Source organism: Kryptolebias marmoratus, linkage group LG3 (genome assembly GCF_001649575.2).
Source record: "Kryptolebias marmoratus isolate JLee-2015 linkage group LG3, ASM164957v2, whole genome shotgun sequence".
NCBI classification, from domain to species: domain Eukaryota; kingdom Metazoa; phylum Chordata; class Actinopteri; order Cyprinodontiformes; family Rivulidae; genus Kryptolebias; species Kryptolebias marmoratus.
Genome location: NC_051432.1, coordinates 21,629,087 through 21,654,526, shown reverse-complemented (window position 1 = coordinate 21,654,526; position 25,440 = coordinate 21,629,087). Strand labels below are relative to the sequence as shown.

General features: G+C 39.6%; 2 protein-coding genes across 4 annotated transcripts in view; both read left to right on the top strand.

Moving 5' to 3' along the window:
• rbm20 (RNA binding motif protein 20) overlaps nt 1-13,929 on the top strand; it is a 48,833-nt gene extending 34,904 nt beyond the window's left edge. For both annotated transcript variants that reach the window (XM_017425681.3, XM_037974917.1), the window contains exons 6-14: nt 4,377-4,523; nt 5,755-5,886; nt 5,958-6,037; nt 6,128-6,815; nt 6,901-6,981; nt 7,342-7,924; nt 8,183-8,248; nt 10,250-10,371; nt 11,346-13,929. In XM_017425681.3, coding sequence (XP_017281170.1) covers nt 4,377-4,523; nt 5,755-5,886; nt 5,958-6,037; nt 6,128-6,815; nt 6,901-6,981; nt 7,342-7,924; nt 8,183-8,248; nt 10,250-10,371; nt 11,346-11,405 — 1,959 coding nt within the window. In that variant the 3' untranslated portion in view covers nt 11,406-13,929. The remainder of the gene's footprint in view (nt 1-4,376; nt 4,524-5,754; nt 5,887-5,957; nt 6,038-6,127; nt 6,816-6,900; nt 6,982-7,341; nt 7,925-8,182; nt 8,249-10,249; nt 10,372-11,345) is intronic.
• Nucleotides 13,930-15,087: 1,158 nt separating this feature from the next.
• On the top strand, nt 15,088-22,737 carry pdcd4b (programmed cell death 4b). Of its 2 annotated transcripts, XM_017425683.3 has the most exons (13): nt 15,088-15,189; nt 15,596-15,731; nt 16,015-16,332; nt 17,813-17,907; nt 18,124-18,237; nt 18,523-18,744; nt 19,830-19,927; nt 20,501-20,615; nt 20,879-20,986; nt 21,179-21,289; nt 21,393-21,532; nt 21,626-21,679; nt 22,671-22,737. In XM_017425683.3, exons 2-13 carry the CDS (start codon nt 15,689-15,691, stop codon nt 22,735-22,737), a joined length of 1,485 nt encoding a protein of 494 aa, XP_017281172.1. In that variant the 5' UTR covers nt 15,088-15,189; nt 15,596-15,688. The 2 variants fall into 2 exon arrangements, with proteins under 2 accessions (XP_017281172.1, XP_017281171.1); XM_017425682.3 differs by lacking the exon at nt 22,671-22,737 and having other exon boundaries at nt 21,626-22,106.
• The last annotated feature ends 2,703 nt before the right edge of the window (nt 22,738-25,440 follow it).

Below are 25,440 nucleotides of genomic sequence, written 5' to 3'. Positions count from 1 at the left end.
ATGCATAAACCCTCAAAACAAACGGACCGTGAGATCTTCTGTGGCTCCAAATGACTCCTGTCAGCAACTGTCGATGCTTGTTTCCTATTCGCGAAAGGTGCCCAGAATTAGCCCCGGCAGACTTGCAGAAAGATCATACTGGTGCCCGGCGTGCTGCTTCCCACAGCATGCACACAATGTCAGAGCACATACTGTACTTGTGTAAAAATACTTACCATGCAGTCCCGTAAAGCAAATTTCCTTATTATTTAGGCTTTGGTTTTCCTTAAACTCCTGAAACAAAACTAATAAATTACACAACAAATCAAAAGGATTTGATATAAACATGATCTATTTCTTCTCATACAAGTTTTTTAATAATAGATTTCATTCAGAGGTAAAATTTTTGAATGTATACATTCAGATGTAATGCATACCTTCTAATTTTGCTGCATTACAAAACATTTCCTGTATTTTATTTATTTTACACCTCAGGATATTTTTACAGAATTAAAATGAAGCATTTTACCAAAATTCCCATAACTATACCAACAACTATCATTTTCACTTATAATTCATCAAGAAGTAACAGCAGATCTGAGGATGGGAGACGTCTGCTAAATCTTTATTTTTAAAAAAAAATCAATTAGATTGGTTTATCATCATTATTTGTTGTTTTAAAAGATATAAATAAATGGGATTAGCATTTATGCAGAATAAACAATAAAATCAATGGTGAAAAAATCAAGAACTGTCAGATGAAAAAATGTAATTTTAAAACTCGTGTTAGGATTTGGCCAACATCACAAAGTGTGAAGCTCTGAGAATGAGGAGCTGGAGGACTGTTTGAGGCTGATCCAGGCTTGGAGTCCATGTTGTTTAAATGGCATCCTGTTCAGAGTGAAACCAACTCTTTAGTGAGTGGAAAAACAATTATTAAAGAATTTGTCCAAATTGCTTGTTTTCATTGCTGGCACAAAATATTGTATTAGCTTTGACTTTGTGACGTGATATGTCGTTTGTTTTACTTGTTTGCTGTGGACAAACGAGTTTATTGTATCACTGTGGAAATATTTACAAGCTGCGCTACAGGAGCTAATGTTAGTTCCTATAAAAACACACCTGTCCGAACATGACATGTGAGCTTTACTGCCCTGAAAGCTGCACACTCACACATACAGTACAGGACAACACAAACATTTAAAGCTTTCACCTTTTAAAACGTGCTTTGATTTGGAGAAAAAAATGTCATCAGCTAGACTGAGCGAGGCTGAGAGCGAGGTGACCAGTATCATCTCAAACATTTTCACAGTGGTGTGATTGCTATTTTTGAAACCTTTACATCACTGTGAATTATTCTCTGTCTGCACCAAAGCAATGCAACTATCCACTGCTGCTGCGAGCTGCCACTGCAAGCTGCCACTGCAGCTAGCTATTAGCAGCTGCCACTGATTGCACTTAGAATTTTTTTTAGAAAATGGAGCACAAACTCCTATAAAATATTTGAGAATTTAATTGTTTTAACACAGGAGCAATCCACTTTTGTCGTAGCCCCTGCTCAAACTATCAATTAGCTTGTCAATCCAGTCAAAATTTAGCTCTATTTCTCCAAACTGAGCTAACTATAATAGCTAAGACATTAATTATTCGTAATCTTTTCACAGAATGAAAATAATCCGAACTGTCTCCTTAATGTAGCTTTTGTTGAGGCAGAGGGGAAATCAAACTAATAAAAAGAGCTAAAAAAAAAAGCTACAAAGAAATGCAATACTTCTTGTGATCATAGTAAAGAAACATTTACTTTAACCTGCATGAATAAAGTAATAAATGAAGGTCTGGGCTTCCATACAAACATGTTTAGCTTGCCCCGCCGTCTCCAGCAGTACAAGATGAAGTAAGACAGTAGCTTCTTGCATCAGAGCTTGAACAGCCATAAACACCGGATTACGGCTGACCACTGTTGGGCACACGGACCCGGAGACCCACTTGGTCACACCCTCATGCAGCCGTATAAAGTTTCAGACCAGTGAGAAATTGGCAAATTGATCTGAGGAGGTGGCATGCAAGTGGTCCGTGCAGAAATGTAAGGGAGAAACTGTGAAACCCAAATGACCATCTGCCCAGATCAACCAACATGGAGGCTGATAAACAGACGTGTCCCGACGACAAACTCCTGCTAACGTTACGCTGCAGTGAAAGCAGGAAGGAGCTGTGTGAGGGGGCTTGAATCATGCTTACAAGGTCAAAGTGTTGAGAGTGGGAAGGTTTTAACAAAAACCATTTACAGCTGAACACACGTTAGGTCTGAAGAGGTTTGATGTTTTTCTAGTTTATTTTCAGGAGGCTGACAGTGTATGAAGCAGGAAACAAAGACTTTAAAGCAATATTTCATACCGTGTCTTCTGAAGTGGAGTTCTGTGGAAAGGTTATAAATGATTTAGGTCTTCCCTGTTGGAGATATGTAGCTGTTTGAGCAGAAATAGAATTTAATTCTGATTGGATTGACAGGATAATGTCCAGTCAAGACTAAAGTAGACTGATTTGTTTTAAAACAAGACCAGTTTCAATAATTTCATGGTGGTTCATGTGAACGCTGTTTTATAAACCTTTATATTTCTGCCAACTTTGCAGCCTGGGGCAGTCATAGTCATTTAATTCAGAACTGACAACATTATAAAATTTACATTAATCTTTTTAAGATTGCAGTTATTTAAAGTTCTTCTTCAGTCTCTGCCTCATTAAGACTAGCTGTTAGCGTGGCAGCCTGGTCGTTATTAAACTCTATTTCTCCAAACCGAGGTCCTTCAAAAAGCTATCTGCAACAGGTAAAGTATTTACTGTTTATAAACTTTTCACAAAACCCAGCTTCAAAAGATTTGAAGTATTTCTTTAATGATAGCGCTTAGAGCCAACCTTGGCTGCGATCACAGAGCCTCCATGAAACAAGGATGGCATCTTACAGATCAGGCAGAAGTGAATGCAGTGAGCAACAATCGGGAGTTTAGTTTTATTTTATTTTTCCATTCATCCGCCCACAGCTGACTTTTGAACCGGATGCCTTAATTCTGTGAAGCGACACTTCCAGCCACTGCACCACCGTGCTGCTTCTTGTTTTCCAATTACAGCTTCTTAGATGTGTTTGTGCAGATGGGGATGGCACTGATATCTGGTTCTTTTCCGTAGATTTCCCAAGATTAAAACAAACAAGCACACTCTACCACTGAGTGAAGTGAAGCCAGTGTTATTGTTGGGTTTTCCTTGAACTAATTCCTTGTAAAACGTGAGACGTGGCTGCTGGTCCGCGGCAGGATTAGGACCACAGTCCACCCCACACCTGAAACTGTCTGTCAGGGTTTTTTTTCATCCAGAAGTGACAACGAGGACAAGGGGCACTGGAAAAACTGCAGCTCCAACACAGTGGTTACAGGAAACTGGATCTCTTGATGTAACATTTACAACGGCTCTCTGCGATGATGGTTAGCAGCTCGGATGATGATGAATATAGTAACGTTGCTGTTTCCGAATGGAATAGGTGGTTTAGAAGCTGTTTGGAAAAATATGAGAACAACAAAAAAAAAGAGTCAGTAAAGAAGGGGTTTTGCCAACCACCTCAGCTGTTGGGTGAGTTTTTTAACCTTCAGGTCAAACTGACTCAAAGTTACAAGAGCTTCTCTACCTCTCTCTGTCTCTCTTCCTCCTTTGAGCTCTTCAGGAGGGTTAAACTAGTGTTTGTAGGCTTTAATGCAAGTCTCTTCTGACAAAATTAAAGACATAAAAGCTCAGAGGTCATAAGACACAAATGAGAGTATGAATTGTTCATTAAGATGTTTGCAGTAGGAATGAAAGCCTTTAAATTTGGAGAAAAAAAAGGACCAAATCTGTTTTTAAAGTGTGTAGTGAGCTTTGTTAGGACAAGTTTATAATTTACCACTTAATTATTTCTTTTCCATTCAGCTTTAAAGAGGGGAGCACAAACGTAGGTTGTTATACTTGGCAGCCTGGAGAGAGTTGGGTCAAACGTGTGAAATGTCCGGGGCTCGTCAGCTGACACGTCTCTAAATCCAGACAAGAAAACTTTCATTATCGCTGTTTCACCTCTGCCAGGGAGCTATTAATAAATGGCACCCTGTGTTATTATGTTGCATACTGTTAGACAGACGGTTTTCTGCTTCATATTTGATACGCTGCACAGACTGAGACATCATGCAAACACTTTTACAAGTTAGTTTAATTCAGTCACTAATAAGATTTATGGATCTGTGTTCCTCACAAGATTCAAAAATTAAACTCCTGTTGCAACCATATTCTTTCACCAGCAGCTGGTGTCAGTGATTGGATTGTTTAAAGCATGATTTCATTTAAAGAGTGTAACTTATTTATTTATTTATTTATTTCAGCCTTTTCCTCCCAGAAAAGCCACAATCGGTCGTGTTGTTCACATCTGTAACCTCCCGGAGGGCAGCTGCACGGAGAACGACGTCATCAACCTGGGACTGCCCTTCGGCAAAGTCACCAACTACATCCTGATGCGTTCGACCCATCAGGTACAGCACTTTATTTAGCATTCTTTAAGAATGTGTTGTTTATAATCATTGATAAATATTCATATTTTCAAACTAAGTTATTTTAAGTTAGTGTCATTTAAGAGTGATGTGATCCCAGGGTTCTATAAAGGAAAAATAAGCAGGTTTCTGTGAGAATCTCAGTTTTTGTGGTATTTATTTGTGTTAATGTCTAGATTTTATTCCTTTATGATCATGTTTAGTTCCCTGTGTGTCACTTTTCAGTTTCCACTCTCAGATCCTGCCTCACCAGCTCAGCTGTTTCCTCTTGTAATCAGTTCAGGTGTTTTCTGTTTGGAATCATCTTAAGCCACAAATATTCTGTTACACACCATCAAAATAAACTAAATAATTCCCTTTCATTTCTCCTCAGACAGTTAATTTAATCAGAAATGTTCCTGGTAACTTCTATACTGAGCTCCTTACCTGCTTTGGACCTCCTTATGTTCAGAGTTTTACATTAAAGCATCTGTAAAAGATTGTTTGAACCAAGAGAAAGTTTGGAAGTTAGAAGTGAAAATGTGTAAGAACCAGAAAGAGACAGATATTAAATCAAAGTTTCATTTTGTTTTGATCTGTTACTTGCAAAATTTCCATTTTATTGTGGGGTGGTGCTGGATCTGAATGGGCTTCTCGAGTATCAAAAGCTTAGGCTTGTTTGCAGCTGTCCCGCCATAAGCAGTTTGCATGCTTTAACTTACTAAGTTACAAAACTAAATAAATAAATGAAGGATGCCTTAACTGCTGCAGAAAAGGTTTTGATGATTCTTTTATGAAGGTATTCTACAAATCAAATTCTAACAGTCTCAAAAAGCAGTGTTTACACCAAAGTTTACCTTTATAATGACTATAAAAACCTAGTTTCTATAATTATATATTCTCAATTTATCTTTGTGCTTTTTTTTTTTTAATTGAAGCATCTTTGTTTTGGGCTGCAGCCACTCCTTCATTAGCTGTTGAACAGCAATTAAGCTCGACCAAAACTGCAAAATAATTATCTTCCCTATCATCAAACAATCATACTAAATGTGCGTTATCAGTCGCAGCAACTGTTCTGGTGATTTATTTTGGTAATGACACAACCTTCTTATGATGATCCTAAAAGATTTTTTTTGCCTCTAAAATGTGAGTTCTGTTTGAGCAGATCAGCCCTGTCAGACAGAAGCTGTTAGATGTATTATATTTGATGGAGAGGTTTCTGCTCACTCATTAGGCATTTCTGGAGATGGCGTACGTTGAAGCAGCTCAGGCCATGGTTCAGTACTACCAGCTGACTCCAGCTATGATTAACAATCAGAAACTCCTCATTCGGATGTCTAAGAGGTACAAGGAACTGCAGCTCAAGGTAAATGCAGCGTACACAGCAGATTCTTCAGGGTGTTTTAGACACTAATCTTGAGTATCTTTTCTGTATAGAAACCAGGTAAAGATGTTCAATCAATCATCCAGGATATCGCTTCACAGCGAGAAAGAGATCAGATGCAAGAACTCGAACAGTAAGGCAATCTTTTTGTCTTTTCAGTCTTTAATTTTTGTTTAGTTTTGGAAAACCCAGAAAAGTGATCTACTTCATCATTTCCATCCAGCTACCTGCCAGAGAGACCTCGCTCCCGCAGCCCCATCAGTCGATCCCTGAGCCCTCATTCCCACAGCCCCAGTTTTACGTCCTGCAGCTCGGCCCACAGCCCCCAAGGAGCACCTTACAGGGGTCCAGATAGAGGGAGCAATGGGCTGAGCCCCCACCGGAGCTCTTGGGATTGTTCGTCACACCTGAGAAGAATTGAGGACGAAAGGGACCGAGACGATCTTTGGAGAAATGGTGGCGGTGTGGATGACGATCGGCCCAACGGGCGAACGGCCGACCGTTGGAAGACCTACCAGAAACACTCCGGTCATCTCAGTTTGCGATCTGCAGATGAGCGGGGAGGAAGTGACGTGATGAGGAGCAGCAGAGACCGGCACCCGCGAGACAGCCCTCACGGTTTCAGCTCCTACAGGAACATGGACGACAGCTTCTACATGGAGCAAGTGTACAAGTCGGACAAGGAGCTCAGAACTTCTCACCAAAGGAACAATTCGAAGCCCAAGAGGAGAGACGGTGGTGACTACCCTGTTCGGTCGAGACATTCTGAGTTTGAGTTGAGTGAAGAGCTGCCCTGCAGACTACCAGAGGACAAGAGGACGAGCTCACCGGGCAGAGACAGGAGCCGAAAGACGAGCAGAAGACACACGCCTGCAGAAAAACGAACGAGAGAAACTGCCACTGAGAGTACTGTGAGTAACTTTTAAAAGTGGATTTCTGCGTACCTGCTGCACAATCATCACGTCCTTCTGCCAACAAAGTTTTTTCATCTCTTAGGAATGTCTGCCGAAAGAAAAACCAGTTTCACCTCAGCAAAGTCACAAGCCAGCAGAGGACTGTAACAAAGATAAAAACATTGTGAGTGAACATGTGGAACATCTGAATGTTTTCAGACCAGGGGAGCCATAAAATTATTGGCATTACATTAACATCAGCATTGACCAGGAGAAGGAAATGCACATAAATTCAGATCAAGTCTGGTTGTGGTTAATTGTAGGATTGTAGCAGGGAAGGTGCATCCAAGATTGTAAAAGTAGGATAAAATTTATGTTTGGGTTTGGGTCTTATCTTATCTTAACTCTCAATCAAAACTGATTGGAAGATATAAACATGTCAAAATTTGGCAACATCATCTCTAATTCAAGCACCTTCAGGTTAATGATGAAAATGCTCTTTAATGATGGGTGCATAACATCTTTGCTTGACGTGTGTTTTTAGGAGAAGAAATTGGAAAGTAATGAAGACACGGATGAAGAGTGCTGGTATCCTAAGAACATGGAGGAGCTGGTCACTGTGGACGAAGTGGGAGAAGATGAATCCATCATTGAACCAGACCTCCTTGAGCTGGAGGAGTTCTCATCCTGCCCCAAAGAGGTTGTCGCGGAAGAGTCAAAAGTGAAGCAGGAGTCGCCGTCAGCATCAACCTTGGAAGTGCAGAAGACATCTGAGGAGAAGTCTGAGCGGGAGAAGTCCTGCGGCGATGTAGGAGGCCAAGCATCTACACCTCCAACTGAGAAAGCAGAGAATGGAGGAGCTGCACCGAGCGGCGAAAAGCGGAAAATGAACCCAGTGATTCCTGAGCTACCAGCCAACAACATCGGTGATTTCCCCAGTGAGGAGTTCAAGGCGGCGCTGGAGGAAACCTGCTTGGGGGACAGCAGTGTGGCTAACAATCAGCCGTCAGATGAACCAATGGAAAATCATATTTGTTTATCGGAGGACATTAAAAACCAAGAAGAAAGACCAGTAATGGAAACCATCCATAATGGAGCACAGCAGAAGGATTACACTCTAAGAAAAGGTACTTTCAAGGGAACAAATGTTTACACTTAAAACTAAAACAAAAACATTTTAACATCTCTGTTAAAAAATATATTATACAGATTTATTCATGAAAATATCTAAATACTGTTAGTTTACAGGATAATCATTTTCCGTTTGATCATAAGTATTTTTTTTTGCTGCTAGTGAGCTAAACTCAGATAGAAAAATATTCAACTTTACTGCTTTTGTTCTCGCTGAATTTCCCTTCATTAAGAGAAATGTCTTGTTATTATAGAGATTGAAGCCTCATCACCATCCCTGGAGCAAGACAAAGCTGTCAGTGAACACAGCATCCCTTTGGGTAACCATTACACTTTTTATAACTCTGACTTCTACAGTTAAAAACAAACAAACAAACAAAAAAGACTCAGACAATCCCCAAATTTAACTCTATACTTGACAGAGACTCAGTAGTTGGACATTGGGCACAAAGTTATGTTTCTTTCTAACCATTTTGGAAAAAAGTTCATAACTGTTTTACAAGTTTTACCTAATCGTTTTTTTTTTTTTTAAATATACCCTTTTATAAAGAGCAAGCTTGAACGCAAAAAGAATATTACTTGTGAGAATATTTTGATCCTCCAATTTGGCAACTACAGAATTGTAGTTCTGTCTCCCTGCTGACATCCTGTCAGTCTTAATTTAGTAATTTTGTGAATAGATAGATAAAAAAAACATAATTTCCTATGAAATTAATTGAAACTATGATCATCTGCAATATTGCTTAAATAAATGATGACTCACAAGTAGTTAATACAATGAGGTTAGTTTGAATCTTTGTATTACCATCATAGTTTGGTGTTCCAGTACCTGTACAACAAATCTGTTCATTTGGTTTGAACTCACTAAAGGTTTTCTAATGCAGTGGTGTCCAATCCTGGTCCTGGAAGGCCGCTGTCCTGCAGGTTTTAGATATTTCTCTGCTTTGACACACCTGATTTGAATGACTGAGTGAATAACAGGCTTCTGCAGAACTTGAAGACCTGCTGAAGTGCAGGGAAACATCTAAAACATGCAGGATAGTGGCCCTCCAGGACCAGGATTAGACACCACTGTAATGAGTTCATCCTCATTATTTCCTCTGAAGCTTCTTTTAATCCTAACTCTCAGTGAATACTCATCTGACCTGCACTCCACTCCTTGGAGTTTTACATTTCGTTTTCCTTGGTTTAAAGGCGTAACGAGTCTGGACTCTTCATCCCCGAGATAAAACATTACAGCTCATAAGAAGCAGGATAACCCGTTGCGTCGGCGCTCTAATTATCTGGACGGGCTCGGCCCAAAGCAGAACTATTTCTGTGAGCGGGCTGTGAAAAGCACCCTGGAGAGAAGAGTATTAGCATTAGGGTTAGATGACATGCCTGAGCACATGGCCAGTATTTTGTTGCTGCGGCGTGGACACTTGTGTAAACACAACTGTACTGCAGCAACAAAAAAGAGCGCACACACACACACACACACACACACATACACACAAGAGCACCAAGTGCAATGAGCTGTTTCAGTTGTGTGATGTGCTATAAGTGTGGGTCTGTTTGTGTTCACAGAAGTGAACTGAAAGCATAACTCTTGTTCTGTTTGTTATTTTTATTGATCTGAATCGACAGAGTTGGTAAAATCAACCTTGTGATTCAAACATTGCATTAGAAAAATTCAGCTTTGCTTATTTCTGAATCACCTCTTCACAACAAAGGTCTATATAAAAGGAAAAACAAGTCCAAATCATAAATCCAATTCAAATCCAAGTCAAATTATAAGACAACAACAAACAGAGAGATAATTTAAAAAGGTTGGAAAAATGAAAAACTCAACTTGAATTCAAAAATGACACTTTATTAATTGCCACAGATGGTTAAATGATCTGAAAATAATTTAACGTTAACTTGTGTTTAGCTCTTGACAGTATGGAAAGAATACCTTGATTCAGTTTAAGGCCTTTGTCAGCATAACTGCCCCTACAAATAAAGGTTAATAGATAATTAATAAAATATAGCAGGCACACAAACACAGATCCGATAGTTCCTCTAGAAGAGCGGCTAAAATGTATTTTATACCTGAGTATCAAAAAAACATTTGGATTCATTGGACTTTTATGATTATAAATCGAATTAGCCTCAGTTTTTGGCTGGAAAATGAAACTAATATAGTGATATAAGTCAGTAAGATGGCCTACATGATGGCAGAGTTTTACTTTTTTTTAGATTATGATGAAAACTAATCTGAATAAATGAGTGAGATGAAAAATAGGGGACACTCCTCTGTCATGTGGTGAACTTTGATGGTTGTGCTTTTTGTCCGACAGGAGTGGAGTTCATTGTGCCACAGGCTGGTTTCTTCTGCAAACTCTGCGGACTCTTCTACACCAGCGAGGAAACGGCTAAGAGCACTCACTGCCGCAGCACCGTGCACTACAGGAACCTGCAGGTACGGGTCTTCTGCAGGTGAACGTCTGTGGACATTCACTCATGCTGGACAGGGGTGTTAAACTTGACACCTATCAAACTGTGTAGACATGCAAAAACAATTAGAAGTTATCAAAAAACTAAAAAAACATCTTATTTTCCTACTTGTTGTTGTATTCTAAAGCAGTTAGGTATCTATATGAAATAAACATGAAAAAAATTTTAAAAATATGTATAAATAAAACCATCAGATCCATACACAAATTTAAAAGCAAACTTGAATATATTCTCCAGTTATCTGCCCGTCTGCTTTTCTCTCGTCTCTGCAGCAGCTCTGAAACACGAGATGAGCCTCGTTCGCTCACATTTAACACATTACGTTCCAGAGGGGAAAGGAAAATCTTTTAAACGCATGTGCTGCATATCAGAGCTGTGTGCGACATATGTTCTGGTGTAAACAGCGCAAACTAATTTGTATCACTTAAACAGTAAATAAATGTTTGCTTTTACTCGTCTACATTACTGAGCCAGCTTATTATCCATCACGGTTAAAGGTTTTGCCTTAAATTTTCATATTAAAGCTGGTTATTAACTCTATTAGATGCATTATTTAGCTTCTTGAGACAATCAGTGCTAATTTGTTAAACGTTTTCATTTGACTTACCTTGATAATGAATGATGAAATGAATACTGAATAATAAAAAAGACAGATTGATGATTGGTAATGGTTTATAAAATACAGCTTACAGTGTGCTGATAAATGTTGAAAATGGGGTTTCATTGTTTTATGTCATCAAGTGACAAAATCTACATCACCTTTAGGAATATTTACAGAACTGCTGATTGTTTTTCCTTGTGAGTTTAAATGATTTTAAATGAAAGATGCAAATGTTCTGTTTAAGTGAGGACGTCATCTTAGAGCAAGGCAGTCTGTTATATTTAAACCCATGCTGAATTGAAAATCTTATTAATTTTGTCTTATTTTTTTCCCCCCAGAAATACCTGTCCCAGTTGGCAGAGGACAGTCTGTCTGGTGTAATCACCTCTGCACAGTGACACCGTCTTAACCTTTGACCTCTGGCCCAGCGAACGGCAGAGGAAGATCTGGGTACATGTGCAGTTTGTGTAACGCTGTAAAAAAAAAAAGGAAAACTATGACAATGTGAAACAAAACAGCTTGAATTTGTGGACAATTGCAATAGTTTGAATTATGTTCAGGGGGACACTAAGGTCTTGAATTTTTCAGTTTTGTACATACTTGAAGTGAAATGTGTAATGAGGTTACAGGATTTAAGCATCATTTGTTTTTTATTTTGTCAGTTTTCTTACTAATTTATTTTACAAGACTCAGTGAGGTAAAAATACATTTAATTTATTTCATTTTAAGTGCACTTATACATGTTATGTTCCTGAGAGGGTAATGTTTTATTTCAATTAAACTAAATTAAATGGGATGAAATTGAAATAAAAACTGCACTGTTTTAATTTTAAATAAAAAACTGCGTACTTGCTGCCATTGATACTATGTGTAATGAAGAGTATCAGAATGGGACTGGCGTAATTGTGGGGTCGAAGCAGAGCTGATTGAATGCATATGTTTAATGGTGTTAGAGGATGTGAAGTGTTGAGCGTTACTTTTTTATGTTTCTTTGCACAGTCAGCTACGGCGTCTCCAGAAAAGTTCCCAGAACAACATTTATACCAGTTTGCTCAGCGTACTCTGACAGAACGCCACAACACGTTGCACAAAAAAAAATGTGCAGCCTCTTAATGCAAATGTTGAATAATTAGAGTTTCTTAAAGTCTCTTCAGTCCATTCTTTTAACAGCCTCAGTGTTGCATTTCCAGATTGTTGCCCAGGTGAGCGTCAGTGTTTCTGTAGTCCTCCATCGCCTCCACCTCCTCTCCCAGGATGAAAACAGGGTTTAGCTCATCCTAAAATTCATTTTCATCTCCTTTGTCTTGTCTTTTTTCCTTTCAACAATGGCTTTCTTCTTCCCTCTCATTCGTAAAGGCCATGCTTGTGGAGTAATAGTTGTCCCGTAGACGGATTCTCCCACCTGAGTTGTGGCCCTAAGCAGCTCCTCCAGAGTCACATTAAGCTTTTTGGCTGCTTCTCTGATCAGCTTAGGTGGACAGACATGCCTTGGTAGGTTTGTGGTTGTGCCATACTCTTTCCATTGTCAGAAAATGGACTGAACAGTGGTCAGTGAGGTGTTTGAAGCTTGGGATATTGTTTTATAACTTAACCCTGCTTTAAACTTTACAACAACTTTATCCTTGATCTTTCTGGTGTGTTCCTTGATCTTCATGATGCTGTTTGAGGCTCTAATGCTCTGTAACAAACCTCTGAGGCCTTCACAGAACAGCTGGATTTTCATTAAATTACACACAGTTGGACTTAATGAAGAGACTTCTGAAAGCAAATGGTTGCTCTTGATTTTATCAGAGTAAAGAGAGCCTCACTTCACAGATTTTTATTTGTACATGAAGCCCATGTATCATTTTCTTTCCATTTCACAACTACTTTGTGTTGGTCTGTCGCATAAAATCCCAGTAAAAAGCATTGAGGTTTTTGGTTGGAACGTGACAAAATGTGGAAAAGTTTAAGGGGTGTGACTCTTTTATTAAGGCACTGTAAGTGATGAAAAGATATTCTAAAGAAGTCAAAACTCAGGCAGCAGATTTTGATTATAGCATTTTTTAAAATTGGTTTTAAGGCTTTTGACTGGAAGGTTCACACGCAGCAGTGCAGGCTGAACTGCGTTCAATGGAAAAGCATGGATAAAAACACTGAATCAGGCAGGATTTTAAGGTTTATGCTTAAATAACCATGTCAGGTTTTGGACATTATCCAAACAAATGTTTACAGTTGAATACATTTTGTGATAAGAACGAAACTAAAAGTGTAATTTGACTAAAGCTACAAAATCCCATTCATATAAATGAAACGAATCCAAAGTAAGAATTGTATCAAGGATCAGTATTGTGTCATGTTTGCCCTCTTTGTTGTTCAGTCCAAAATGCTGTGCAAATTTTGTTAAATTTCCTAAGTTTGTGTTTCATTTGGTTTTGTTGCAGTCTGAACTTCCAAAGTGATGCATTTTTTTTTTCATTTAAAAGAAAGAAAATCTTGAATACGTTCTCAGGTTTGTCAAAAAACATAACTGTAAAAACTATAATTTTGCATGAATTATAATTATGGCTTGCCATCCTTTGGTGTTTTGAGCCTCTCACTGACTGAAAATCGCAGCGTTTTTCTATCAAAACAAAATTCTTTATGGTGTAACTATGCAAAAGATGTATTTTTCTTTAGGTTTTTGTTAGATTTGATGAATAAGATGATTGCTGTCATGTGTCATCTCATGTGATATCAAAGGCCTTAAACTGGACCACATATTTATCAGTTAAACATGAAGATGTTCAGGTAATCTGTCACATCGGGTCGGACTGGTTTTACTGTGAATACTGATCCTGTGAAATCAGAAACTGTGTTTTTTTTTCATGGAAAAACGTTTCCTATAATTTTTGATGCAAAAATGCTGAAATAAACTTTGCTCATGTCTCAAAGTTGCAAAAATCCAGCTTCTGGTCACTTTTTTTTGTGATTTGCTTAGGTAAAAACACATTTAATTGAAGGGAGGGTCAGGAGATACACCCACTAACAAATGTTTTTTTTCTGCTGTAAAAGAGCTCCCTCAAGTGTTGAGGCAAAAAACAACAGAGCTTTAATATCCTCAAGTCTTTGTAATGGTATTCAAAACTTTCATGTTGCCAAAACCCTTAATTTGGTCCACCATCAGCAAAATCACCCAATCTTCAGTCAGGACTGAATCCACTGAGGTAATAAATGTTGGATTTCATCTAACAGGAAAAAAGATTCTTTGTTTCATCTGATTAAAAAATGGGTTTCAAGCATCTATTAATATTCTTTTTCATAAAAGAGCTGATCTTTATGTTTTACATCAAAAAGACCACAAAATTGCACTTTTGTTATTTGTATTTTAAAGCTTTGTTGTGCCAGTCGCACTAATTTTGAATTTTTCATTTTTGGGGGCTTTTCACATTTGCTTTTAATTCTCAAGGCCATTTTTATCCTAGTAAATATTTAGGTATGTTTAATGGAGTTATGATATACACATATATTCTGGTGTTTTGGGGTAAATTTATAATAAAGTTTATGGCTAAAATGACATTAGTATTCGGTCTAATTGGAATGCCTTCAAATTTTGCCTGAAGTGTCTGAAGAGATGATGCAATTTTACACCATGTCACATATTTTGGCACAAAGGCATCTTCATGACTGGTAAATTTATTAAATGTGCAGATGTAAATGGTTAAGCAAAAATGAACAAAAACTATTTCTTCTAAATCAAAAATTTAAGTACTTTGTTGTTTTTGTTTTCCTAACCCTAACTCAATCTGCTAACAATCAGTGCTGTAGCCACATTATTTTTACATCAAAAACAAACATAATTGTCGTGATGAACATTTGTTATCGTCAGCTTTATTTTTGCTCAATCTTTTATTGTATTTTTTATTTTTTCACTTGCTAAAGAAATGACGACATCCACATCCGGGGGTGCAGTTCCGCGGCAGCGCCGACAGGGGGCAGCGCTTCGAGCAAACAGAGGCGCCTCGTGGAACTTGCGAGAAGAAAATCCCGTGTTCCGTTTTCATTGGCTGTCCGACGATCGGCCCCCCTCCTTTCGGCCAATCAGAAAAGAAAAACACCGCACCGAGCGACTGCGTTGCTGGGTAAGTAGGGGACAAAAACAACGGCGTTGTTTGAGACGGAGTTTTTGTATCTCGGCTCCGGGAGTCGGTTGGCGATTTCACTGTGAGTCACTTAATTAAAACAGCTGGTTTTTAATGCAGGTTTGCGTCGTCACGAGTCTAATGGTTAATTACAGCTGATATTAAAAGCTGAAGTTTCTGACGTTACAACCGAAAGCAGCAATGTTAGCGACGCACAAAAAAATACGCAGCTACGTACGTGTTTTTATTCGTGTAGCAGCGGTTATCTTTGCATTGCGCACTTAGACGAAGGTTTCGTGTAATTAAAATCCGCACAGATCGTTGAAGCTAGCCATTGTTTATCAACAGTCCGTGTGTGAATTTGAATGAACAAAAAAAAAAAAAAAGAAAGGAGGGGGGAGGGAGAACCGTTAAGTTGTAACATGTCTGGACATATCATCACCGTCCATAAGGTTTGATTTGTTTAATTTGTCTTTAATGTCTTGAAGGTACCCGTGGGATTTCTGCTGCTGGACTGTTTTTGTTTTGGGGTTTTTTCTCTGCGAGGAACTCTTTTTTTTTTTTTTTTTCTACTGTAAAACATGGCAGCTGACTGCGAGGCTTGGCTGAACGCAAACCCCGTTGGTGAGTGTCACACACACACACACACACACACACACCAGCGTTTAAATGCTTCATCAGCTGTATCCGTTGTAGGGCAGTGGGGCTTCCTCATGTGGAAGTGGTAGACTTGCTTGTTTCCTTCCACTGCTCTTTGATTTTCTTCAACAGCTCTCCTAACACTTTTGTGGTTGGTCTTCCGCTGAAGCGTTCTCCATGTTTCAGACTAAATGCTAACGCTGAGATTGTGAACTGATGCACACTCCCTCGCCCGTCAGCTTGCCCTCACACAGTTTCAATCCAACAGAGGCCGCGGACCTCAGCGACTTCGTCATTTCTGGAGAGGAGGACAATGGAGGGTCGGCGGTCTATAATAAGAACGTCAGCAACGAGATCAACGGTAACTGGCTGTCCTCGTCCAGCAACACCATCCACGAGGCTCGACTCAAGGCGAAGGCCAAGCGGAGGCTGAGAAAGAACTCCTCCAGGGACTCGGGCAGAGGGGACTCCCTCAGTGACAATGGCGACGTGAATAAAGGAACCTCTGCACCACCTACAAGTCCCAAAAGCAAGCTGATGGACCGAAAGTCACGAATGGGAAAGGGCAGAGGCCTGCCGAAGAAAGGTAGGATGGTTTTTGGTGTGCTTTTTAAAAGGGACTGTGTGGGTTTGGTTTTTCCAAAGGGCAATCTCATCACCACCACAGCCTGGGTGTTGCACTTCCCAGTGCTATGAAGACGAAGGTGCTACATCACTGGTTGGCTTTTCACTGATGAGCCATAAACCTATTAGTCTGCAACCAAGTGGCCAGTTCAATCCCAAGCAGCTCACACCCTTTTTAATGTGCTTCTTTTTTGTGTTGCCATCTGTTCAAGCAAAGCTTTTCTGGAAATTTCTGTTACAGGATAGAAGCAAAACCCGGCACCATTTTTGTGTGTTGTACAAGGATTTCTTCTCCTCGACGGTACTCATGTGAAGGATGGAAGTTAAATATTTACATCTGCCTGGACACTTTGATTGTTGTTCTAAGGGGTATTGAGTATAATATCGTTTAAGGCTTTTTACTTTACAGTTGTTTTGCATTGCTAATAAGAGACTATCTCTTGAACAAGAAATGAATAAATGAAGGTTTCATTAATTCAATTGAAGGACTGAATTGCCATCATAGTGGCTACCCAATCAAAAATGTTGGATATTGGCCTGCCACTACATCATTGTCCATTTGTTTCGTCTGACCTGGCAGGTCAGATTTGAACTAATATCAGTGTTTTAGAAGGGTTTGATTTCCGTTGACAGTTTTTAGTTGTTTCTTCAGGCTGCAGTATGGTTCACCCTCTTTGCCAGCAGAATAAAGGCATGTCCAGTTTTTCTTGGCACAGAGTCCCATCCTCTCTCGATTACACAACAGTGCTGCCACATCAGTGCTCCCCTGTAATTCGAGCTCTGGGCTCGCCTGCATTGAAGCTGTAAGCATTGTAGTTTTTTGAGAGGTAGATTTTCTGTGTGGGCAAACAGGCGTACTGTTTTAACAGCTCGTACGGGACCTGAGGGATGAGCTAAACACAGCATTCTGTCCACCTACTGGTTGGGACTAATGCAGGTTTTAAGGTTCATTTTCAAGCTGCTCTGGCATCAGGATACTTAAACCGTCTGCAATCTGCTGGCGCTGACCTCAGACCCCACAACTGTTTGTTGTTTGCGCCTACGCAAAAGATGTAGACTAAGCTGCATATTAGCAGCAGTTGCAGTTCTGCATGATGTGTTGGTCTACATACAGGCAACGCTGCATTTAGGTACAGCTCTGGATTGTAGTCAGTGTACTGGGGGGAAAAAAACTGACCCACAGTTGCTGTCATAAATGCAAGGTGTGCAATTATTGATTTAAAGCAGAATCATTCTCTGAGGTGGCCTGAGTGAGCAGAACCATTGTTTACACCAGGGTTTCTAACTCATTTATACAAGGGGAAAAAATTCTGAACCTGGTCCTAACAGTTAATTTTCATGTTGCTAATCATTACCATTTTTTTAATTCTTATTTGAATCTGCATTAACATGAGCTAACCCCAGACAGCCTGACTAATGTCCTCCCTGCCTGATGTCTGCAGGTGGGGCAGGAGGAAAAGGTGTGTGGGGCAAGACTGGTGAAGTTTACGAAACAGTTGAAGTTGATGAGAAAGACCCCAACTACGATGAAGCTCAGGTAATGTCTCCAACGTTTACACTGCATGCATGTTTGTGATAAAATGATTCCAAGTAAGTTTCATACTAGCCAGTAACCAGCCCTGTAAGAAGTCTGTTCTGCTTTTTGTTTGACGTGTGATGAATGTCGGAAAATTATTGCATCACAGAAATTCAATTTATTGTGAGCTTTGTAAAGTCCTTTAAACACAAGACCTGGAATGTTGTGTGTTGACAGGAAAACTGTGTGTATGAGACTGTGGTGCCCCCGCTGGATGAGAGGGACTTTGAGAAGACCGTCACCCCCATAGTGCAAGAATACTTTGAACATGGAGACACAAATGAAGTCGCTGTAAGTGTTACAGGATGGAACTTCATGTAGGAGACAACCTGTCGGTATATGTTGCTTTGTTTTGCAACCGCCAGTTTTTATGGAAGGCTGTGATAAAACGGTTATTAATACATTTTGACTGTCTTGAGCCTTAAATGACTATGAATGGCTTATTTGAAATAAATGAACACTGATTTACTGTGTATTAATCACAGGCTGCTGACCAACAATTAGCACAGATGTTGACCTAACTAAGAATATATTTTAGCTCCCTCCCCTAAAGGTGAGATTGGTTTTCAATTCCAGGAGCTGCTTGCGGAGCTGAACTTGGGCCCCATGCGGAGCGAGGTGCCCTCGCTGGCGGTGTCTCTGGCCCTGGAGGCCAAGGCCAGCCACCGGGAGCTCACCTCCAGGCTGCTGGTTGACCTGTGTGGGACGGTCCTGTCCCACAGTGACATGGAGTCCTCTTTTGACAAACTGCTCAGAGATCTGCCCGATTTGGTCCTGGACACACCAGGGGCCCCGCAGGTTAGTCTCCCGGAAGTCCAGATTCATGTGTGTGTGTGCACCTTTTTGGGAAATTATCTGTTTTTGTCTGAAGTTTTGTAATACTGGATTTAGTCTTAATATAAACTGAAATCATTAAGCTCAGATTAACTGTTTAAAGAAATAAAAGTAAAGATTTAAATCATATTACTGTTATCTATGAGAGCTGAAAGAGCCAATATATTCTTACTAATTTACCTTTTGGATCTTTACAACTTAACACTTATGCCTCTTCTGTCAGCCTCTTTATGAAAACAAACAATGTTCTTTACACTAAGTTTCGTTTCAGTTTGAGGGATTTAAATGCAGCCTGCTGTTTAGCAGAGGGGAATAACGCTGTGGTTTCATGCGTGGGTGTGTGTGAGGGTGTGTGAGAGTGTGTGTGAGCTCTTTCCTTTTCAGTCTGCACAGACATGAAATCTCCAGCTATTGTTCGCCTGTGCTCGTAAAATGCAAGCTCAGCAAAGGACGCTCAGAGGGTTATTTGTTGTTCCCCCCCACCCCACCCCTCCTTACACTGTCTGATTTGTTCTGACCGGTCATTCGGGCCCCGGTCTGGGAGCTGTTGGTGGCTTTCAGGGGCATTGTGAGTCTGCCCTTCCCCCCTCCCCGCCCTCACTTCCTCCACCATCTGCACCTTCACTCCGTCTCTCTCGTTTTCACACGCGCGCTTGCTTCTGCTCTCCCCGTACGCCTGCCAGCCTGGCCGCTGCGACGGGTTAGCTGTGATTTAGCTGCCTCCTGTGTGTACAGGAACAATGAGCGCAGGCTTCGTGGAGGTCGGAGGAGCTAAGCCGGCTCTTTTGTTTCCCAGAAATCATGTGGCCACGCTACTGTAAACAAACACACATGGCCTCCGAGGCCACTGTCATTCATCCATTCTGTCAGTGTGTTTGTTGGGCTCCACTCTGAATAAAAAAAAAAAAAAAACTGAACTTGACAAAGTCGTGTATTATTGCTGGATTTCCATGTTAATATAAAACAATCAGGTTAAAACTGAACACTGTACACACAGGTATGTGTTCGGGATGGTTTGCATTTTTACCTCTGGGGTGTTTTGCTTTCAGTTGGTCGGCCAGTTCATTGCACGCGCTGTTAGCGACCAGATACTGTCTAAAAGCTACATCGACAGCTACAAAGGCAAGGTGGACTGTGAGCATGCAAGGTATGTGACTCTGGATGACTCACTTTTGCTTTTGCTTTTGTTGTTTACTTGTCAATCATAAGACAGGTTAGTTGTGTGAAACTACTCACAGAGCTGCTTTTAATAAATCCAGGAAGTATACTAATTAGTAGATATCAACAACTTTGTAAAAATGTAAATTCACGTGTTTTTATTTATCTTAATATAAAGGGAGTCATTGCAAACACTGAATCAGCTGAACTGTTAAAAAGGCCAAAGCTGAGTCAAAATGTGTCACATCTGGAGCTTTAAGAATATCTGACAGAGGAAACAGCCCCAGGAGCTCTGAGTGAATATTTTTATAAAGTGATTTGCAGCAGGCTTCAAGAGGATGTCGTCGTTTTATTTATGTTGTGAGCTACCTACGTCTTATCCACGTGGAAACAGCTTGTCTCTAAAACAATGTTTCTGTTCGCGGTTTCTAAAAATATCTTTGTAAGAACTGCACAGGTTTTTTTTGCTGTAGTAACTATGCCAGGCCTGTTTGTTTGTGTCTTTCAGTAGAAGCAAGAATAAAAGCAACATTTACTCAAAACTGTAATCTTTAATCCTCAGGGCGGCTCTAGACCGGGCAGCCGTGCTGCTGAAGATGAGTTTGGGTGGGCTTCGTATAGACAACCACTGGGGGACAGGTGGGGGGCAGAGACCTGTCACACAGCTCATTAAAGAGGTACATCACTCATTCTGTGTGGGTTTGGTAGTGAAGCAAACACTACCAAACGGTGAATTTAAAGCTTTTTATTAAATACTTTAGGAAACTTTAGCCTTTTTTGTGCAAATACTGTATCAGTTTACCCATCTTTGCTACTCGTGTTGAAGGGAATATTCAGCACTTCTCTGCTTAGTTCTTGACAGGTTCAAAAATCTTGTGTAATGGTTGATTAAAGAACAAAGACTGGATGGGGGGGTTAACAGTTTGAATTCTGTTGTCAGATGAACCTGCTGCTGAAGGAATACATCCTGTCTGGAGACAGCAAGGAAGCTGAGAGATGCCTTCGGGATCTGGAGGTTCCCCATTTTCACCACGAGTTTGTCTACGAGGTAAATGAACAGCCTTACGTGATAAAAAAGTGTTTATTTTTGTTAAGGAAAAGAACGATATGCTCAAGAGAAGTGTAAGGAACGTCTTCAAGCTAGTAAAAAAGATCTGTCTGCTTTAAGGGAATTCTTATCTGAAAAGATATTTATGACATAATTCAGTGTAGTAATGCAAAGCTGTGGTGACATCCTCAGGCAATTGTGATGGTTTTGGAGTCCAAAGGGGAGAAAACCTTCAAAATGGTTCTGCAGCTACTCAAATCCCTCTCCCTGTCTTCCATCATCACTGTGGACCAAATGAAAAGGGTAAGGGAGCCACCTGCTGTTAGAACTGAGAACTGCACAGAGTTTGACAAAGCTCGTTTGTTGAAACAGATCCAGTTTGGAGTGGCTCTGCTCTCTTTTACAGGGCTATGAAAGGGTTTACATGGACATCGCTGAAATAAACATTGATGTCCCTCGTGCATATTTTATCCTGGAGCAATTTGTGGACAAGAGCTTTAGCATGGGAGTCATTGGTGTGAAGTTAAGAGATCAGTGTCCCTGTCGGTAAGTCAGCTGACCAGCATGCAGATGCATACATACTCACACCTGCAAGCATTTTGCAGTTTAACTCATCCTGTTTTGTGACGTCTCTGTCAGGAGCCGAAAGAGGTTTGTCAGCGAGGGAGACGCTGAAAACGTCAAACTTGAACGGTACTGAGAAGGCGCCAGAATTCCTGGAAAGAAGAGGACGAAATGACCTTTTTACTTGCATTTCTTTTTTTTTTCCTTTTGGAAAATGTTGAGTAAAGTTTTGTCCCTTCTAACAGTAACATTCTGGAATTAGAGGTGGGGTTAAAAAAAAAACAAAAAAAACCTGCACTTTTCATTTCAACTGAAGTAGACCACTTTCTTCAAAGTGTTTCTATATAAACATTGACATAAGCTATCCCTTAAAGTGCCACACCTCTCAGTGTCAGTCATTCCGTGTTGTTTTGTACAGTATTTTATTTTTTGGTTTTACTGCCTCTCCTCTTGTTTTCCAGACGTGTTATTTGTACTGAAATAACCTATTTGTGTTAAGAGCTTTATGAAAGTGTTGAAGAAAAATAAATAAAGAGAGGATGTTTGTTTAAAGCAATATTGGCTTCTTTACTCAGCTGGTCTTTATTTTATTATTTTTACAGTGCGCTTGGCCTTTTCTTTTAAATGCTGAATTGCAAAAAGTCATTTGAAAAGTGTGACAACCCCCTCCAAAAAGAAAAGCACCCATCACATAATAACATGGTGTAAACGGTGTTTATTTTTGTGTATGGGGAGTGAATTACACCAGAATTACTTTTTTTTTTTTTTTATTAAATTACTATTAAATATTCAGTCTTTTGAGTGTCGATATTACAACAGAGTACTCACCACAAGTTATATATTTGTTACAACATGAATCTATTGTCTTTATTTCACACAGCTGGGACTTTGTAGCATTATAAACACACAGGCAATCGATCATACTAAACAGTCTGAGCAGCAAGAAATGATTCTTGCTACTTGGACCTTGTAACTAAAAAAAGTACATAAATAAAACACTTTATTTCTCCAGTTTGCTGAAGCCAAACGTCAGTAACTTTGTGACAGACAAGTGTTTTCTCACTAGTTTTTTGATCGACTGGTCTTCCGCTCTCCTGCATTCATTTTCTCCTCTTTCAAATCCTCAACTGGGCATCTGCTGCTCGTGCTCCTTCATCGCCATTTCCTGCTGTTTGACTGCCTCTTGAGCCTCCATCTGCATCTTCTCCAGTTTCTCAAGGGTGACCGATTTGAGTGGGAGCAACTTTGGCTTACACAGAACCATGGTAGGGACGTCTTCCATGGAAAGCTGCCCTGTGGATGTTGTCAAAACAGAAAGAAAAAAAATAATAATTCAGCAGCAGCAAGACTTGATTTGTGCCATTTTACGTTCGGACTCAACACTAACTAAATGGCTTCTGCTGCTATAGTTTGACTTATAGGTTTCAAAGACACTGCTGATAACGAACAGTTTAATATTTTCCGTCTATGACTGATTGAAAATGACCAAGCTGAATTGTGACACAAGTGGTGCTGAGCTGGAAAACTGAAAGGGAGCACAGAAGAATCTTTGACTAATAGTGCAAAGTCCTGCAAATGTCTCGACAGTTCACATGTTGTACGGAGATCCACAAACAACCTTATGTAAGGACTGCTGTCCAAACGGCAAACTGCTGTCGTACAAACCTTGTTTAGGCAGAACTTCTCTCAGAATCGATTTGACCTCAGGCATTGTGTCTTCTGGGTACCTGCTGAAAGGTAAGGAAAAATACTTTTTTTTTTTTTACATTTGAAACCTTAATGCAACAGACATATCAGCTAAACACTGAATTAAAGCCTATTGTTGCTAAAAGAAACAAGTGGGTATTTTCCACTTAATAATAAAAGACGATTTCATAAACCAAATAAAATGGCTCACATTACAAGCAGGACTTGTCATCATGGAGATTCGCTCATTGATATTAATTAAAATAAGAAGAAGCTGAGATCAATATGTGACATTAGATAGCACAAACATCCGTAAAGAAAGGGGAAACAAAAGAAGCGAAAGTCGTATATGATCTAATTTGTGCCACATATTTATTGTTCGACTTATTACAATAAATATTTTACCCTTATTCGATTTATCAATACGCTTTGTTCATAACTTCACAAGGTGAACTGGTTATGTGTGTTTCACTAACAGTGAAAAACTAGAGAGAAGTAGCAAATACATCAATCTGAATTAGCATGTTAGCGACACGGGATTAGCTTTTTTACGTAGGCCCGGCTCATTTAATCGTGTCTTTTCTTTTTAATGAGCGGCCAGTAAAGTTAAGCTGAAAACACAGAAACACAGCAGTAAATTTTTTTGCTGCATTGCATTCATGGAAAAAAACAAAAACAAAACTGACTTATTTTCTCTGTCCAACCTTTAGCAGCAGATAAAAGAGTGCAGCAGTTGCCAGGCCAACGCGTCCGTCAGAGTCACGTGGCTTTCTTCTGTGTTTTATTTAACGTGACGCAGCACTTTACTGACACCTAGAGGCCACCGTTGGAACTGATAAATACAATTCAGCTTGCCCTCTGCAACTCTCCTGCAATTTGAATGTACTAACTGTTCTAATGCTTTGGTTTAAAATTGTCTCCTACTTGTCATGGCATTCACTTAAATAAATATTTGCCAAATCCATGCTGGTAAATGCATAGCAACACTTGTGAGTTTTAGTCCTTAAAGTCCATAAACTTGGAAAGTAGTAGCCACAAGTTGTCTCTATATGATCATATTGTCTATATAAACAAGTCCACAATAGAACAGTTTTGCATATTGAATACCAACAATGAGTAATGTATCACAATACACTTTTTAGTCTATACTCGAGGGTGGTTCTGCCGGTTTTTTCTGTTTACTCAGCATTAGGTCTGTGACAACACTGTTCTTATTCAGTCCTCTTGGGCTCATCTGACTAAAGAATGTGCTCTCATTCGGCTTCTTTTATGTCCAAAGGGTCAACAGGGGTGCTTTATCTTGGACTTCACACACAGAGATTGGTGTTGCAATGTTCTTCAGAAACTGGGTTTTCACTGTTAAGTCTAAATCACTTGCCTGTCTGTTTGCTGGCGCCAGATTGTGCAAATACTTTTCTGTCTGTGACACAACTTTTGCAGGACAGCCACTCCAGTTCTCATTAAGGATTACGGCTCATCGAATACCATCTAAATTAAATGTGTTGACAGGTCTTTAGCAATAAATTTGATGGATTAGTTTTATTTCTGTGTGAACAATCTAAAAAAAGACTTCATTTCCTCTGGTTATTGTTTTTAATGTGACGCCACCATGCAGGTGTGCGGTAAAGGCACAAGGAGTTCTTGTAACTTTTACAAAGTTTTGTCACTCACAAATCATTTTGGAACAGCCTTATTGTAAAAACAGTTATTACAACACACATGGGTATTCAGGTTTTGAACACAGCAGTATTTTTTACCCCAATAAAGGTTTATGTGGTGGTGTCCTTTTTCAGTACAATTATTCTAAAGGGATTAAATATAAGGGTTTTATTAGTGATTCTGTACATAAAATGTAAAGCAAATAATTAGGTTTCTCTTGGTCAGATGATTGAAAAACTGAAACTTTTGCACATTCTGGCTGTTCTGTATCATAGTCAGTCTCTGTACATATAAGTTTGTTCCTGGATACTCTTTAGGAGAAGTGCTCTTCTTGTCATCTAGATATGTTTAATAAATGAGTGATAATAGAGTTTTCAATGTTTGTATTCTGAAGTGTTATCTATCTATCTATCTATCTATCTATCTATCTATCTATCTATCTATCTATCTATCTATCTATCTATCTATCTATCTATCTATCTATCTATCTGTCTGTCTGTCTGTCTGTCTGTATGTCTGTCTGTCTGTCTGTCTGTCTGACTGCC